Consider the following 15,031-nt stretch of genomic DNA (forward strand, 5'->3'; position numbering starts at 1 on the left):
CTGAGATTTTTCTAGTATCTTATTTTGAAAATGTCCAAATATGTGAATCTTCTTGGCAATCAATTTAAATTAAAATACCATATATTTTTCTTAGGTTTTGATTTGGCATTCATTGCTTATCCAGAAGCTCTATCCCAGCTCCCAGGTGGACCATTTTGGTCCATATTATTTTTCTTCATGCTTTTGACTTTGGGTCTCGACTCTCAGTTTGCTTCCATTGGTAAGTAATACTCCCGGTGTTAACGTGCCCCTTTTATATTTTACTCATGTTTCCTCTATTTAAAAACATTGCTTCGTACTCTTTTTGCCCCCTCTAGCTTTTACTCTCAGAAGGATCTTTCTGAAAATTCTTTTTAACTTAAGTTTTAAATACAGAAAAATACAAAGTACTCAGGTACCAGACACCCAAAAGGAACGAACATTGAAATTTTATCATATTTGTTTCAGACACTTTTTAGAAAAATAAACTGTTACAGATGAATTTGAAGTCTCCTATGTTTCTCCTCCTAATACAATTCACATTTCTTCCTTCCTAGAAGCAACCGTCACCATGGATTATGCATGTTATTCAGTCCATATTTGTATACGTTTTATATGTATCCATAAATAACATAAAAATTTTAAATTTCAAATAAATGTGAAGTTTCATAGCATACATATCATTCTGACAGTTGTTTTTTACATGTATTATGAATCTATGTTGACACATGGACATATAGATCTAGTTAATTCACAATCTGCTGCCATAATGATGGGCATTTGGATTATTTCCAACTTGTTTTTATTACACACACTGCTGTAATGACTATTCTTGCACATGGCTCTATGTACTCATAGGGATTTTCCCTAGGGTACACACCTAGAAATTCTGAAACAGTTTTTCTCATATGTCTGTCCTACATAAAACATTTTAATAGTTTACTGTTTACAGGATAAAGTCCAGCCTCCTCTAGTTGACTTTCAAAGCTCTCAAAAATTTCAAACGTGTTTCTGAATTCTTTCATTCATACATCCTTCTGCTTTTAGCCAGTACCCTGTTTCATGAACACATTTATTTCTTAAACCTAGAAGGCTTGTCTCCATGTCATTTATTCAGATATTCACCTTATTTAAAAGTTCTACTAGAATTCTTCCCTCCCTATAACCCTCTTTGAAAGTATTTCAGCCTTCAGGGATCTGTTACCTTATAGTTGCTACCAATGAAAAACCATATAAAACAGACTAAAGGCAACAAATAGAGAAGAAATTGATTTTTATCAGAACCTACAAGTGGTTACTGCCAAGAGAAAGGAACTTATGGATTTTTAAAAGCAAAGAATAGGGCCCAGAGTATATTCTCAACATATATTTGTAAATTGATTAATCAGAGTTGAATGAATTCTGTATTTAAACTGATTGGCAAATGAGTTGACATATAACATGTCATTTTTTTCCCTTCTGAAGAGACGATTACAACAACGATTCAAGATTTATTTCCCAAAGTGATGAAGAAAATGAGGGTTCCCATAACTTTGGGTTGCTGCTTGGTTTTTTTCCTCCTTGGTCTCGTCTGTGTGACTCAGGTATACTATCGCATATTTTCATAGACAAAATATTAGTTGAAACATACTTTATAATCTAAATGAGGAAACCAAGGTTTAAGAATATGTTTAGAGACAAGTCAAAGTCTGACTTGGATCAAGGTTTTCTGAGTTTTAGCCTAGGTTTTCCCATTATAGCACAATTTCGATAGTATATTTTGCAGAGGGGAAGAAGGCCAAATATAATGGACAATGTCCACAGTTAGAATAAACTTATAGACTTTAAACACACACTATATGTTTCTTGGCAGCTATGAGAGAGCACACAAACACTGCATATAATTTTGATAATCAGCTATTCTAAATGCTTATTTTTTTTCCAGTAACATAGTATAGAATGAAAGGTAACTGTGCATCCTTTCTGAGATATTTAAAGCCACATTTGTGTTTACACTTGAAAACATTCCTTTTCACATTTTGGCAGAGGTGAAAAGCATATGTTAAAATCAAATTAATAGATTCAATTGACTTTTTTTGGTAGGCTGGAATTTACTGGGTTCATCTGATTGACCACTTCTGTGCTGGATGGGGCATATTGATTGCAGCTATACTGGAAATAATAGGAATCATCTGGATTTATGGTAAATAGTGACTATAGAATTATCAACACGTTTTATTAAAATAATTTATTTATAACTGGGCAAAATATATTATGAATAAAATGTAGTTAAAGGTATATGCTTCATTGCTGTAGTATAAGAAAACGTTTAGACATAGAAAGATAATCTGCGGCCACAATGATTAATGGAGGAAAATATGAGCAAGGGCTGAATTCACTCTTTGTTGTTGTTTTTTTTTTTTTTAGGAGGGAACAGATTCATTGAAGATACAGAAATGATGATTGGAGCAAAAAGGTGGACATTCTGGCTATGGTGGAGAGCTTGCTGGTTTGTCATTACACCTATCCTTTTGATTGTAAGTATTAATATGCCATGAGTTTGGTATCAATAATATATATATATATTTAAACATTTCTAAGATAAACTTGAAGAATAAGTCACATCGGAGACAATAAGGCAAACTAATGTCATAAATGAATGATTTTCAACTTTCGCTTTATGACTGGTGCCTCCAAGTTGCCTAAATTAAAATGCTTTTGCAGTATTATTTTTGAGGCCATAGGTTTAAACATTTATCATTTGAGAAAATAAACAGACTCCTGTAGACTTAAAAGTCTTGCAGACTTAGAAATTATCAATAGGATAAATAAAAATAAATTCTTCATTTGCTCATTCCCTAAAAAAATATGCTGAGCCTTTTACAATACTGTTAACCTCCCTACTAGGTACAGAAAATACAAAGATGCGTAAGACTCAGACTCTGCCTTCAAGGAATTCAATCTAAATATACTAATTGCTAAGAAACAACACTCAGATTTTAATGCCTATTGTTTCTCTTTATGGGAGGTATTTAGTATTTGAAATTACTAAAAGAAACTCACCTGTGTCAATAGAGGAAACACTGAATGTTAATAAATTCAACAATTAGTGCTATTTAGGAGCTAAGGGAAAACAAAAGATGTCTTACTGGAGAGATGTGACAATATAGACATGATATTTTTAAATAACAGTTCAGGACAGTAAATGACCGAATGCCCAAATGAACACTTAATGGGATGGAGAATTGCTATCAACTAGAGATAATGGTGGGGTCGGGGCAGTGGCAAAGCTTCACAGAGGATGCGTTTTGGTTCTCATTGCCTCCATGCTTCAAAGGTTTTCCTTGAAAAGGCCATTAAGTAGTTTGATCTAGAATTTGCTTCATATCTGAGGTATCATGTTTGTTTGTTTTTAGAGCGTGTTAAGTTTCATTTTTTTTAGCATTATAAGGTCAGTTTCAAGTAGTGTGCAGTTTGGGACTGGATGTGCTGAATTAAAATATTTGGATGCTCCATATTCTTGCTAAATGACTTTGACAGTGCTACTAAATATTGTTTTCCTCATTTGACAAGTCTCCATAATAAAATAAGCCCCTTATCAACTTATAAGATGTAACTAGATTTTTTAGCCAGATAATTTTCATTAAATACACAGGTTTGACAACTGGATTTACGTTAAAATGCAAAGATATTAAATATTAAATAATATATATTATCATCTATTTTGTATAAAGTCATGTATATTAGACTCCACTATCCCTCATCCATTCTCTGTAGATATGTAAAATTATAGTAATTGTGAAATACATTGAAATTACTGTAATTAAATTAAATTAATGGAATTAATCTACATAACTAAAGTTAAGCTTAAGTACCTATTTCATAAAGACTCTTACATTCTATATTCTCATTGATTTTAGTAAAACAAAGACAGCTAAATCTAGAGAAACTACTAGGTGATTTTTGGCTTTTATTTGTTTGCTTTACAGATTTCTAAATAATTAATTTTTACGCTGCAATGTGTCTAGTCCGCTTTTTAAAAACATTTTTTTAAAACTTGGCCTTAACGTGTTTTCATCTTTAAGATTCGGATTTCACTGTTTTACCCAAACATACATTGAGCTTGTTTTTTTTCTCAATAAGAGGCGGGAAGTGAAGTGTGCTTTGGTAAATATGTACCAGTAGTGAGTGTGAATGCATGAGTGTTTTCGGTGTGGAGTAAGGGGTGCTCTGTGCAGTGAGAAATGAAAGAAACAATTGCTAAGCAAGGAACAAAGCATGTACACTTTAGTGTACTTTACATTCTCATTGAATTAATTGATCTGCTGGCTAGCTTATGGCATAGATTAAAACCATGCTATTATAAATGAAAGTTAAAAGTTCAATAACAAAACATTTCAGATATTATTTTACTTTCAATCTGATATATTTCATGGTATTTTATTGAAATACATGTTGGACAAGTATTTGTATCTTTTCTAAATACATGGAGGTGCTACTTTTGGAAGAATCTATTCAAAGCCAAATATAAGTTATTTAGATTGGTTCATTTAGTACTGTTATCTTCTGGCTAGTTACCTGATTATCTTAGTTGTTTGAATGTATTTTCATTTTAACTGCTTTTGATAAATTATTTTTAAGGAATGGAATCAAATTGCTAATAATTAGTGCAATTGAAATCATTAGTGCAATTAAGTCTGAACTTGAGTATTGTCTTTTCATACTTTACTTTCACAGACAATTTTGGTCTGGTCCCTGGTGCAATTTCATAGACCTGATTATGCTAGTATTCCATACCCTGACTGGGGAGTTGCTCTAGGCTGGTGTATGATTATTTTCTGCATTATTTGGATTCCAATTATGGCTACTGTAAAAATAATTCAAGCTAAAGGAAACATCTTTCAAGTAAGCTCACTAATATTATTTATACTTTATATAAAGTGCTTATCAAAATGAAGCTTAATTTACTCATATGATGGTAATATAAGATCATGAACATGAGATCAAATTAATCTCTCTTTTTTTCAGGTTACTTCTATACCTGATACGATCATCTGTTACTATGTGCATGACATTGTTATTATACTGTATATATATTTGTGTGTCTCCCTGTACTAGACTATAAGCTCCTTTAAGGAAGAGTCTTGTCTTGCTTGTTGCTGTATCCTCAGGCCTTATTAGAGTGCTTAGCACATAAAAGTTATGATATCTATACTTGTCCTGAGTTGTCCCTGAAGATGACACAAAGCAAATGACCTTTTGCCTTATATATATAATCTTCACTTTTACAACTTCGTCTAGTTATAATACATGTCCTAATAGTGTGTTTAGACTGGAAAAAGCCTGGTAAATTATCTTGAACCCAATCTAGACCGTGAGTAATCACTCTTCCATAGACGTCTAGGGATATGGAATTGATTATGACACTTCACTAAGAAAATGACAAGGGAGGCTCAGGAGTCAGATTTTAAACAAATTCCCAAGCCCATTCAAGAATGGATCCAGATCAATGGTTTGAACCTGGGGCTCCCTTTCGTTGGTTCTTGAAACATCCCCGGTATACACTGGTTTAGATCTTCACCTAACTCTCACCCTAAAGCCAGGATGGAAATGTCTGAAAATTCAGTGAAAGTACATAGAGTGATGCTGTTGCCCAAATGGGCTCACATACTTTCTTTTGAAATCATTTACATACTCAGTTATTGTGGCTTTGTAGTTAATACAATTCTATTAACAAATTTGAGTTAAATTTGAGTATCATGACTGTGTATTAAGAATTTCGATAGTCGCTCTTTACTTTTTTATGGTTTTTATTTCATTTCAGTTAGTAAAGAAACTCAACATTCTAAAATGAAAATATAGCTTGACGTTTGCCTGTTTACAGATTGTAGCACTTTCAGTTCTAAGATAAGCTTTTTCTTTTTTTTTTTGCTTTTCAGCGCATTGTAAGCTGCTGCAGACCAGCTTCTAACTGGGGTCCCTACCTGGAACGACACCGTGGGGAGAGATATAAAGAAATGGCAGATCCTAACAAGGAGATGGACCATGAAATACCTACTGTTAGTGGCAGTAGAAAACCAGATGAGATCTAATTTTTAAAAATATGTGGTTGTATAATGTGATTATTTTAGAATAGAGGAAAATTTTATTTATTTGTATGTTGATTGAGTAGAAAAATGTATACACTATGTTCATAATAGTATGATGAGCTTTTTTCCCATTTAAGCAGGAATGTAATATAAAAATGTGAATTAACTAATGTTTAGCAATGTGATTACTATATTTCTTTTTCAATTACCTATCTGTATAACACACACATAGCTGTCTCTATTTCACTCCATTTTTGTAAATACTACCATAATATTTTTCTAATATATTGAAGACTTTATTTTGAGCTGGTTATTTAGAAAATAGTTATGTTTTCTATCATACAAGTTTTAAAATATTATTTGCTTATATTTTCTTAGTACACAATCCTTATTTTTCATAAAGCTTGGGAAAATGAATCAGTGTATTTAAAAGAAAGCATTAAAACTGAAGGCCTCATTTAGTTAGAAATGCCATATATATATGGAAAAAATGGACTGTGTATATAATACAAGAATTATAGTTTAATATTTTGATCCAAATATGTCTAAAAACTTCATGTATTTATGACGCACTTTTTCTATGTGAACTTAGTGGTTATGTTCTTAATTTACAAATAATGAAATAAGACAGAAAAATAAGAATCCTATGGCCAGTAATTAATAAGGATTCTATGGCCAGTAAGTGATAAATCTAGAAAATAGAATTCAGAAGGTTTGAGTACTTCTTTCCCCATATAATGTCTTCCTGGGGTTATATTTGGAAGAAAGATATGACCCATATAATTATACTATGTTTCAAAAAATTAAGAGTAGTTCATTATACCCTCTGAAATCTAGTTTTAATTTCAAATAGAACATAGAACAAAATACTAAGGAAATGTAAGAAGATTTTGTCTTATTTGAATACGTTACTATCTACAGGTGATAACATTTACATACTTATAGGAGATAAACTTGTCAAACTTGTCAAGAATAAGGGTAGCCAAATTAGAAGATCCTATGTCCCAATTTTCCTTAAAAAAGATAATGAAAACATATCACTAATAGTTTTATACATTGATTATATATTATTGACAATTCGTTTAAACGTCACAGCCTAGGAAGATAAACATTGCCTGTATATGTAAGAAACTTTTCAGCTATTCTTAACCTGGGCTTATAAGTAATATTTTTCTATGTGTGTGTGTACACGTATTTTTCTAAGGAGAGAGTCCATAGTTTTCATCAGAATATCAAAGGGATCTGTGACAAAAAAAATTAAGAACGACATACACTACCGCTGGCTTTTAGTTCTTGGCAAGTGAGGAATAAAAGGAGTCATTTTAAGCCTTAATTTCTTATACATTTTAAATTCCTTTTCCTCTTCCTTTTGATTGAAGATTAAAGAAGTAAGAGATTAAGGTATTTCTTTAATTTATACTGGTAATTTATTTTGGGGGGAGGGGACATGAAAGTAGATCAATAGGTAGGCCTGTAATTGAACAATCTCAGTGAGTTATGTACATATATAGAAGATTAACTCGTGTTAGATATTTTGAGAGTTTTCTTTGAGGGTGGGTCAAATGCTGTTAGTGAACTTCAACAGATTGTTGATTCCTCAGTTATAATGGATTTTATAAAATATTATTTGAAATAGATGGCTGCTTAGAGCTTAGAAATACTTTTTATTAATTTTAATCCATATTACATTAAACACACTCTACCATTATATTTTGGTGCTATTTGAGGTGTGGATTTTTCACCAAATAGAAAAATTCATGCAATTTTCTATAGGTGACTCTTGCAACTCAGGAAAGATTTAGGCACATTTCTAATATATAATAATATCTAATTGGTGGTGGTGGTGTGATGGGAAGAAATCTCCTTCAAGAGCTGACTACAAAGAGTAGTTAAGAGTTTGGGTGACTATCTTCACAAGTGTTTTTAAAGCACAGATCTTAACAGAGTGCCTGGTATATTTTAGGGTGCTCAATGATAACTCATTATTATTACACAGATTCAACAATGGTAAGAAAGAGAATTCTGCATAATGGAAAAAGTCTCATTAAATCCCATTTACTTTAATACAAACTTGGAGACATTTGCAGTATTGTATTGTCAACCATTAGAGAAAACTGTTTTTCACAGGAGTGAAATTAAAACACTGTATCTCAACTATATTATTTTTACTGTAGCTTATTTTTTTAAAAAAAACTTTTGAACTGTTTTTCTTTCTGTATTGTACTTTTATTCCTTCCCCAGTAAAATATATATTACATGTAATCAATTCCTTAAATGAGTAAATAAATTGATATTTTGGATTTTGTATCTGATTTGGCATTCCCTCCTCTTTTAAACAATAATTCATTTGGTATAAACATGTATAATCAAATGAATCCACTCAAAATGTCTTTAATGATTGCTTCTAGGGTCATTACATTCTGTAAGCCTGTCAGTAGATTTCCGGTTAACTAATACACCATTTGAACCCTTAGTAACTAGCAAACATTCCAATTTAGCCAGTTTGTATTCCATCATCCTCTTGGTTGACCCAGTAGAAGAGTATGGTCTTACTAGTGCAAGAGAAGTCGAATTTGATGACATTTCACCAGTGTTTCTCTGTAAGGGAAGGAAATTATACATATGTAGTTTATTGAGTTCAGCAATTTCCAAAGACTACCAAATAACATGCTTAGTCTTGGTTACCAAAATGAACTGACTGTCCTCCCCTAAGAATTAGAGATTAAATGTTGAATGACTACATTGATTTGGAAACATGCTCTTCCCAAACACAGAAAAAAATCTATGAAAGTAGCCTTTTAATGCCAAAATGTCATATCCTTGGCTTACAGTTCTTAGGCAGTCTAGTAAGTCTATATCTGGATGCAGTCTGGCCCTTATCTAAAAGCACATTACTTGCAATTTTAAATATCACCAGGAAACCCACATTTTGACCTGAATTATTTGTGAATGCCCAAAAACTCTCACAAAGGTGGCTTAAAAGGAAAACACAGGGGAGAAAGAGGCAAACAGAAACAGAGCGGGCAGTAGGAGCCAGAGAACAGAGAAGGTACAGACTTTTAAAATAGTGGTGGGAAATGGGCACTTTCAGCTGTACTTTTCAATCTGGTGAAAAACTGACCATATTCACTTAGTGACTTGGGGCCTTTTACAACAGACCACAGCCGTCAAATCACTGGTCAATATGAAGGAAGTGTGGAGGTAGAGTCAACATCTGAGGATCTTTCAAGAGAAAAAGAGAACCTCCCCTTACTCTTATTTTATTATTTTACTGTCTTTCTGCAGACACACACGCTCCAATCCATGTATTCATCTAGCTTCGTCTAATTCCAATTTCTCTTACACACTTTACCCGAAGCTGATTTTTCCAGCAGACAATCATAAAGACGAACAAAACGCCGCTCACTAGGAGCAACAGGATGCTGCTCATGGTCCCTCCTTGGCTTCTTCTCGGGCACTGAGGCACTCAGCTGGCAGTCGGGAAGCACAGGGCCGCTAGCTGCCGGGACCTGGGAAGCCGTGGGCCAAGACCCTAAGCGTCCCGCACTGCCCGGTACAACTGGGAAGCGCTTCAGCATCCACCTTTATATACTGGAGAGGGCGCGTGACCTCACAATTGATCACGCACGTGGGGGCGCTACGTCACAATCTGATGACGTAAAACAGGCCTGCAGGAAACCTGGAGGCACTTAAGTCACCGCCCACTTGGTTACTGTGTCAGGTAGTTAGAGAGGAGAGTGAGAGACAATGGGGGAGTTTGGGATTTCCAGGAAGCTAGAATACGGTAGAAGTATAGACTCTAAATTTACTGGTTAAATACAAGTTTTTAAAAGTGCTCCTCCCTCCTTTTTTTGTTTTTAAAAAGATATGTTTATATTTGCTGCAGCTACTCCATTATTCATTTCAAAAACAAGTTCAAAAACAAGACAGAAATGCACTGTGAAAAGCAGTTACCCACAAATCTCACGACTTGGCCAGAAGCCTCCTCCATGCTCACATTCCTATTTTAGGATTCACTCCGACCCTATTTGCATTGGGATAATTATGTACATTTGCGTCACTGTACAGTTTAAAAAGTAATTCCAGGGACATTTTCCCATATAATTCTCACAATAATTTTGTGCTATAGGTATTTTTAATACTGTGTCTACTTTTGGAAATGCAGAAACAGATTCAGGTGTTGAGTAAACTCCTTTGAAACCAGCAGCAAAAGCAGGGACTTCAACCCACAGAGTTTGAGTCCTGAGATCAACTCCCCCATTCTCTCACCTTCATCCCCATCCCGGGGATCTCTGCCTCCACTAGCTGACTTGTGAGCATCAAGTACTTAATATTTTCCAACCAAGGAATTGAACACTATAGTTGGGATAGTATTAATGAAAGCTAACAAACACAGGAGTCATTGTACTAGACAATTTAGAAATGTTCAACGAATTTAGGTAAATGTACAAGATGACGCTGAACTAAAAACAATAGCCAGGGTAATCTCAAGATGAGTGTCAAAACTGCAACTCACTGAATCTGCTTGGGGAATAACTCTTATCTTCATAGAGATAGGAAGGAGAGGAATCACATTTATAAATCTTTCATATCAAACTTATTTCCCAATTATGAGTTCAAAGCTTAAAGATTTGCTTATTCAACAAGTATTTATTAAACACCCGTGTAAAGGATGGGCTCTGTGGTGTATTCTGGGAATATGATTATGGGAAAAAATAAAGTCTCTGCTCACCTGAAATGTGCACGTTAGTGTGGGAGACAGACATTGATCAAATACCCACAGAAATGAATGTACAAGTGCTGATGAGATACGTGATAGCAAGAAGTACATGGTGGCACAGGAGATTATAATAGGACGTGGGATGTAAAGGAGAGTGAAGCTCCTGGCTTTATGGCTTACTCAGTTGGGTGGATGGGAAATAACCAAGTATGGAGTTGCAGATCATGAATTTGGTGGTGGATATGTTGAGTTTGAGCTGACTTTGGGACATGAAATAATTGACCTCAGGGAGACAATTGAAGACATAAATTTGTGAGGCATCTGCATATAAATAATTGAAGCTCTAGACATGGAAGAAATCCCCTCATGTCAGTGTAGGGTGTGCAAACAGAAATACAAGTTAGAACAGAGCATTGAAAGATTTCAATATTTAATAGCTTGGTAATAACACTTCCTTTGGTATTTTATTGTGGTTATCTTGACATCTGAATTTCCTGTTTCATCAAATAAAACTGAGTGAAACCCAGTAAAATTGTCTTTAACAATAGAATTTTGAATTTTTATCCTACTGGTATCCAAAGGAACACTTCAAAGATCTTGGAAAATATTCTCATCAAGCACATCCTCATCAACCATGTCAGAGTACTGTTGCTAACCATTGATTTTTTTTCATTTATTTTTTATTGTGGTAAAATATACAAAACATAGAATTTAACATTTTAACCAATTTTAACTGTACACTTCTGTGGCAGTAGGTATATTCATATTGTTATGCAACCATCACCACCACCCATCTCCAAAACTTTTTCATCTTCCCCATCTTAAAATTTCATTCAACACTAACTTCCTATTTTCTCCTCCACCCAGCCCCTGGAAACCACCATTCTACAAATTTGACAACACTAAGTACCTCATATAAGTGGAGTTACACAATATTTGTCATGTTGTGACTGGCTTATTTCACTTAGCAGAACGTCTTCAAGGTTCATCCATGTTGTGGCACGTATAAGAATTTCTTTCCTTTTAAAGGCTGAATAATATTCCATTGTATGTATAGATCACATTTTGTTTACCGACTCATCCATTGATGGACACTGTGTTGCTTCCACCTTTTGGTTATTGCAAATAATGCTGCTATGAACATGGGTTCTTTGTACATTTTAGATAACAATCCTTTATCGGATATGTCTTCTGCAAATACTTCCCCCCAGTCTGTGGCTTGTCTTTTTATTTTCTTGACAATGTCTTTCACAGAGAAGAATTTTTTTAATTTTAAGGAGGTCCAGCTTATCAATTCATTCTTTCATGAGTAGGGCTTTTGGTGTTATATCTAAAAAATCATCGCCAAACCCAGGGTCATCTAGATTTTCTCCTATGTTATCATCTAGGAGTTTTATAGATTTGAATTTTATTTTAAGTCTGTGATCCATTTTGATTTAATTTTTATGAAGTGTGGAAGGTCTGTATCTGGATTCATTTTTTTTGCATATGGATGTCCAGCCGTTTCTAGCACCATTTTCTCCGTTGAATTGCCTTTGTTCCTTTGTCAAAGATTTATTGCCTATATTTATGTGGGTCTAATTATGAGCTCTCTATTCTGTTCCATTGATCTATTTGTCTATTCTTTTGCCAGTACCACACTGTCTTGATTACTGTAGCTTTAGAGTAAGTCTTAAAGTTGGGTACTGTCAGTTCTCCAACTTTGTTCATCTCTTTCAATATTGTGTTGGCTCTTTTAGGTATTTTGCCTCTCTGTATGAACTCAAGAGTCAGTTTGTCGACATCAACAAAATAATTTGCTGGGATTTTGATTGAGATTGCATTAAATCTATAGGTCAAGCTGATAAGAATAGACATCTTGACTATACTGAGTCTTTCTATCCATGAACATGGAATATCTCTACATTTATTTAGTTTTTCTTTGATTTCTTTCATCAGAGTTTTATAATTTACCTCATATAGATTGTGTACGTATTTTGCTAGATTTATACCTAAATATTTCACTTTGGGGGATTTTAACGTAAATGGTATTGTGCTTTTATTTAAAATTCCACTTGATTGTTGCTGGCATATAGAAAGGTGATTGACTTTTGCATAAAAACTTTGTATCCTGCAACTTTGCTATAATCATGTCTTAGTTCCAAAAGGGTTTTTTGGGTCAATTCTTTCAAATTTTCTACAAAATAGTTTTGTTTCTTCCTTCCCAATCAGTATAAATTTTATTTACTTTTTTCTCTTATTGCATTAACTAGAACTTCCAGTATGCTGTCAAAAAGCAGTGGTGAGAGTGGACATCCTTACCTTGTTCCTGATCTTCATGGGAAAGCTGCTAGTATCTCATCATTAAGTATGATGTTAGCTGAAGTATTTTGTAGATATTCTTTATCAATATATTAATGCTGAACCAACCTTTCATACTTGGGATAAATCACACTTGGTTGTGGTGTGGTGTATAATCCTTTTTATATATTGTTGTATTTGATTTGCTAAAATTTTTCTGGGGATTTGTGTATCTACATTCATGAGAGATGTTCTTGTAATGTCTTTGTCTGATTTTGGTATCAGGGTAATGCTGGCCTCATAAAATAAGTTAGGAAATATTTCCTCTGCTTCTAAGAGATTGTAGAGAATTGGGATAATTTCTTACTTTAATATTTAGTAGAATTCACCAGTGAACTCATCATGGCCTGGTGCTTTCTGTTTTGGAAGCTTATCAATTACTGATTCAATTTCTTTAGTAGATTATAGACCTATTCAGATTGTCTCTTCTTGTGTGAGTTTTTGTAGATTATGTCTTTCAAGGAATTGGTCCATTTTGTCCAGGCTATCAAATTTGTGGGCATAGAGTTGTCCATAGTGTTTCTTGATTATCCTTTTAATGTCCATGAGATCTGTAATGATGTTTCCTCTTTATCTACATTTTTGACATTAGTAATTTGTGTCCTAACTCTCTTTTTCTTGGTTAACCTGGATAGAGACTTATCAATGTTATTGATCTTTTCAAAGAACCAGCTTTGATTTTGTTGATTTTTAAAATTTGTTTCCTGCTTTCAATTTCATTGATTTCTGCTCTAATTTTTATCTCTTTTCCTTTGCTTACTTTGTACTTAATTTGTACTTCTTTTTTAGTTTCCTAAGGTGGAAGCTTACATTATTGATTTTAGACCTTTCTTCTTTTCTAATATACGCATTCAATGCTATAAATTTCCTCTAAACATTATTTTTGCTGCATCTCACACATTTTGATAAGCTGTTTTCATTGTCATTTAATTCAAAATATTTTTTCCTTTCTCTCAAGATTTCTTCTTTGACCCGTGTTTTATTTAGAAGCGTGCTCTTTAATCTCCATGTATTTTGGGATTTTCTAGTTATCTTTCTGTTACTGATGTCTAGTTTAATTCCATTGTGGTCTGAGAGCAGACATTGTATGATTTCTATTCTTTTAAATGGGTTAAAGTGTGTTTTATGGCCCAGAATGTGATCCATCTTGGTGAATGTTCCATGTTAGCTTGAGAAGAATGTATATTCTGCTGTTGTTGGAGGAAGTAGTCTATAGATGTCCATTATATTTAATTGATGCATGGTGTTGTTGAGTTCAACTATGTCCTTACTGGTTTTCTGCCTGTCAGATCTGTCCATTCCGAGAGGAGTGTTGAAGTATCCAACTATGATAGTGAATTTATCTATTTCTCCTTGCACTTCTATCAGTTTTTGCCTCATGTATTTTTATGCTTTGTTATTATGTGCATACCCATTAAGGATCGTTAGGTCTTTTTGGAGAATTCACCCCTTTATCATTAAGTAACATCCCTCTTTATCCCTGATAATTTTCCTGGCTCTGAAGTCTACTCAGTCTAAAATTAATATAGCTATCCCACTTTCTTTTGATTAGTGTTAGGATGGTATATCTTTCTCCATCCATTTACTTTTAATCTGTGTTTTCACGTAGTCTTAAGTGTGTGTCTTCATATTTAAAGTGGTTTCTTGTAGACAACATATGGTCTTGTATACACATCTTGTTTATTGATCCACCCTGAGAATTTGTCTTTTAATTGATACATTTAGACCATTGACATTTAAAGTGATAACTGATATAGTTGGATTAATATCTACTATATTTGTTACTGTTTTCTATTTGTTGCCCTTGTTTTTGTTCCTATTTTTGTCTTCCACTCTTTTTCTTCCTTTTGTGGCTTTTATTGAACATTTTATATGATTTCTTTTCCTCTCCTTTCTTAATATATCAGTTGTACTTCTTTTTTTA

The 15,031-nt window shown here is 33.5% G+C and overlaps 1 protein-coding gene across 1 annotated transcript in view; it reads left to right on the top strand.

The window, feature by feature from the left end:
• The window catches only part of SLC6A14 (solute carrier family 6 member 14), a 41,248-nt gene extending 35,088 nt beyond the window's left edge, over window positions 1-6,160 (top strand). The window contains exons 10-15 of the mRNA XM_058535102.1: window positions 95-220; window positions 1,444-1,562; window positions 2,062-2,161; window positions 2,386-2,495; window positions 4,696-4,863; window positions 5,898-6,160. Of these exons, the coding sequence (XP_058391085.1) occupies window positions 95-220; window positions 1,444-1,562; window positions 2,062-2,161; window positions 2,386-2,495; window positions 4,696-4,863; window positions 5,898-6,050 (776 nt within the window). The 3' untranslated portion in view covers window positions 6,051-6,160. The remainder of the gene's footprint in view (window positions 1-94; window positions 221-1,443; window positions 1,563-2,061; window positions 2,162-2,385; window positions 2,496-4,695; window positions 4,864-5,897) is intronic.
• The last annotated feature ends 8,871 nt before the right edge of the window (window positions 6,161-15,031 follow it).

This window comes from Diceros bicornis, chromosome X (genome assembly GCF_020826845.1).
Source record: "Diceros bicornis minor isolate mBicDic1 chromosome X, mDicBic1.mat.cur, whole genome shotgun sequence".
NCBI classification, from domain to species: Eukaryota; Metazoa; Chordata; class Mammalia; order Perissodactyla; family Rhinocerotidae; genus Diceros; species Diceros bicornis.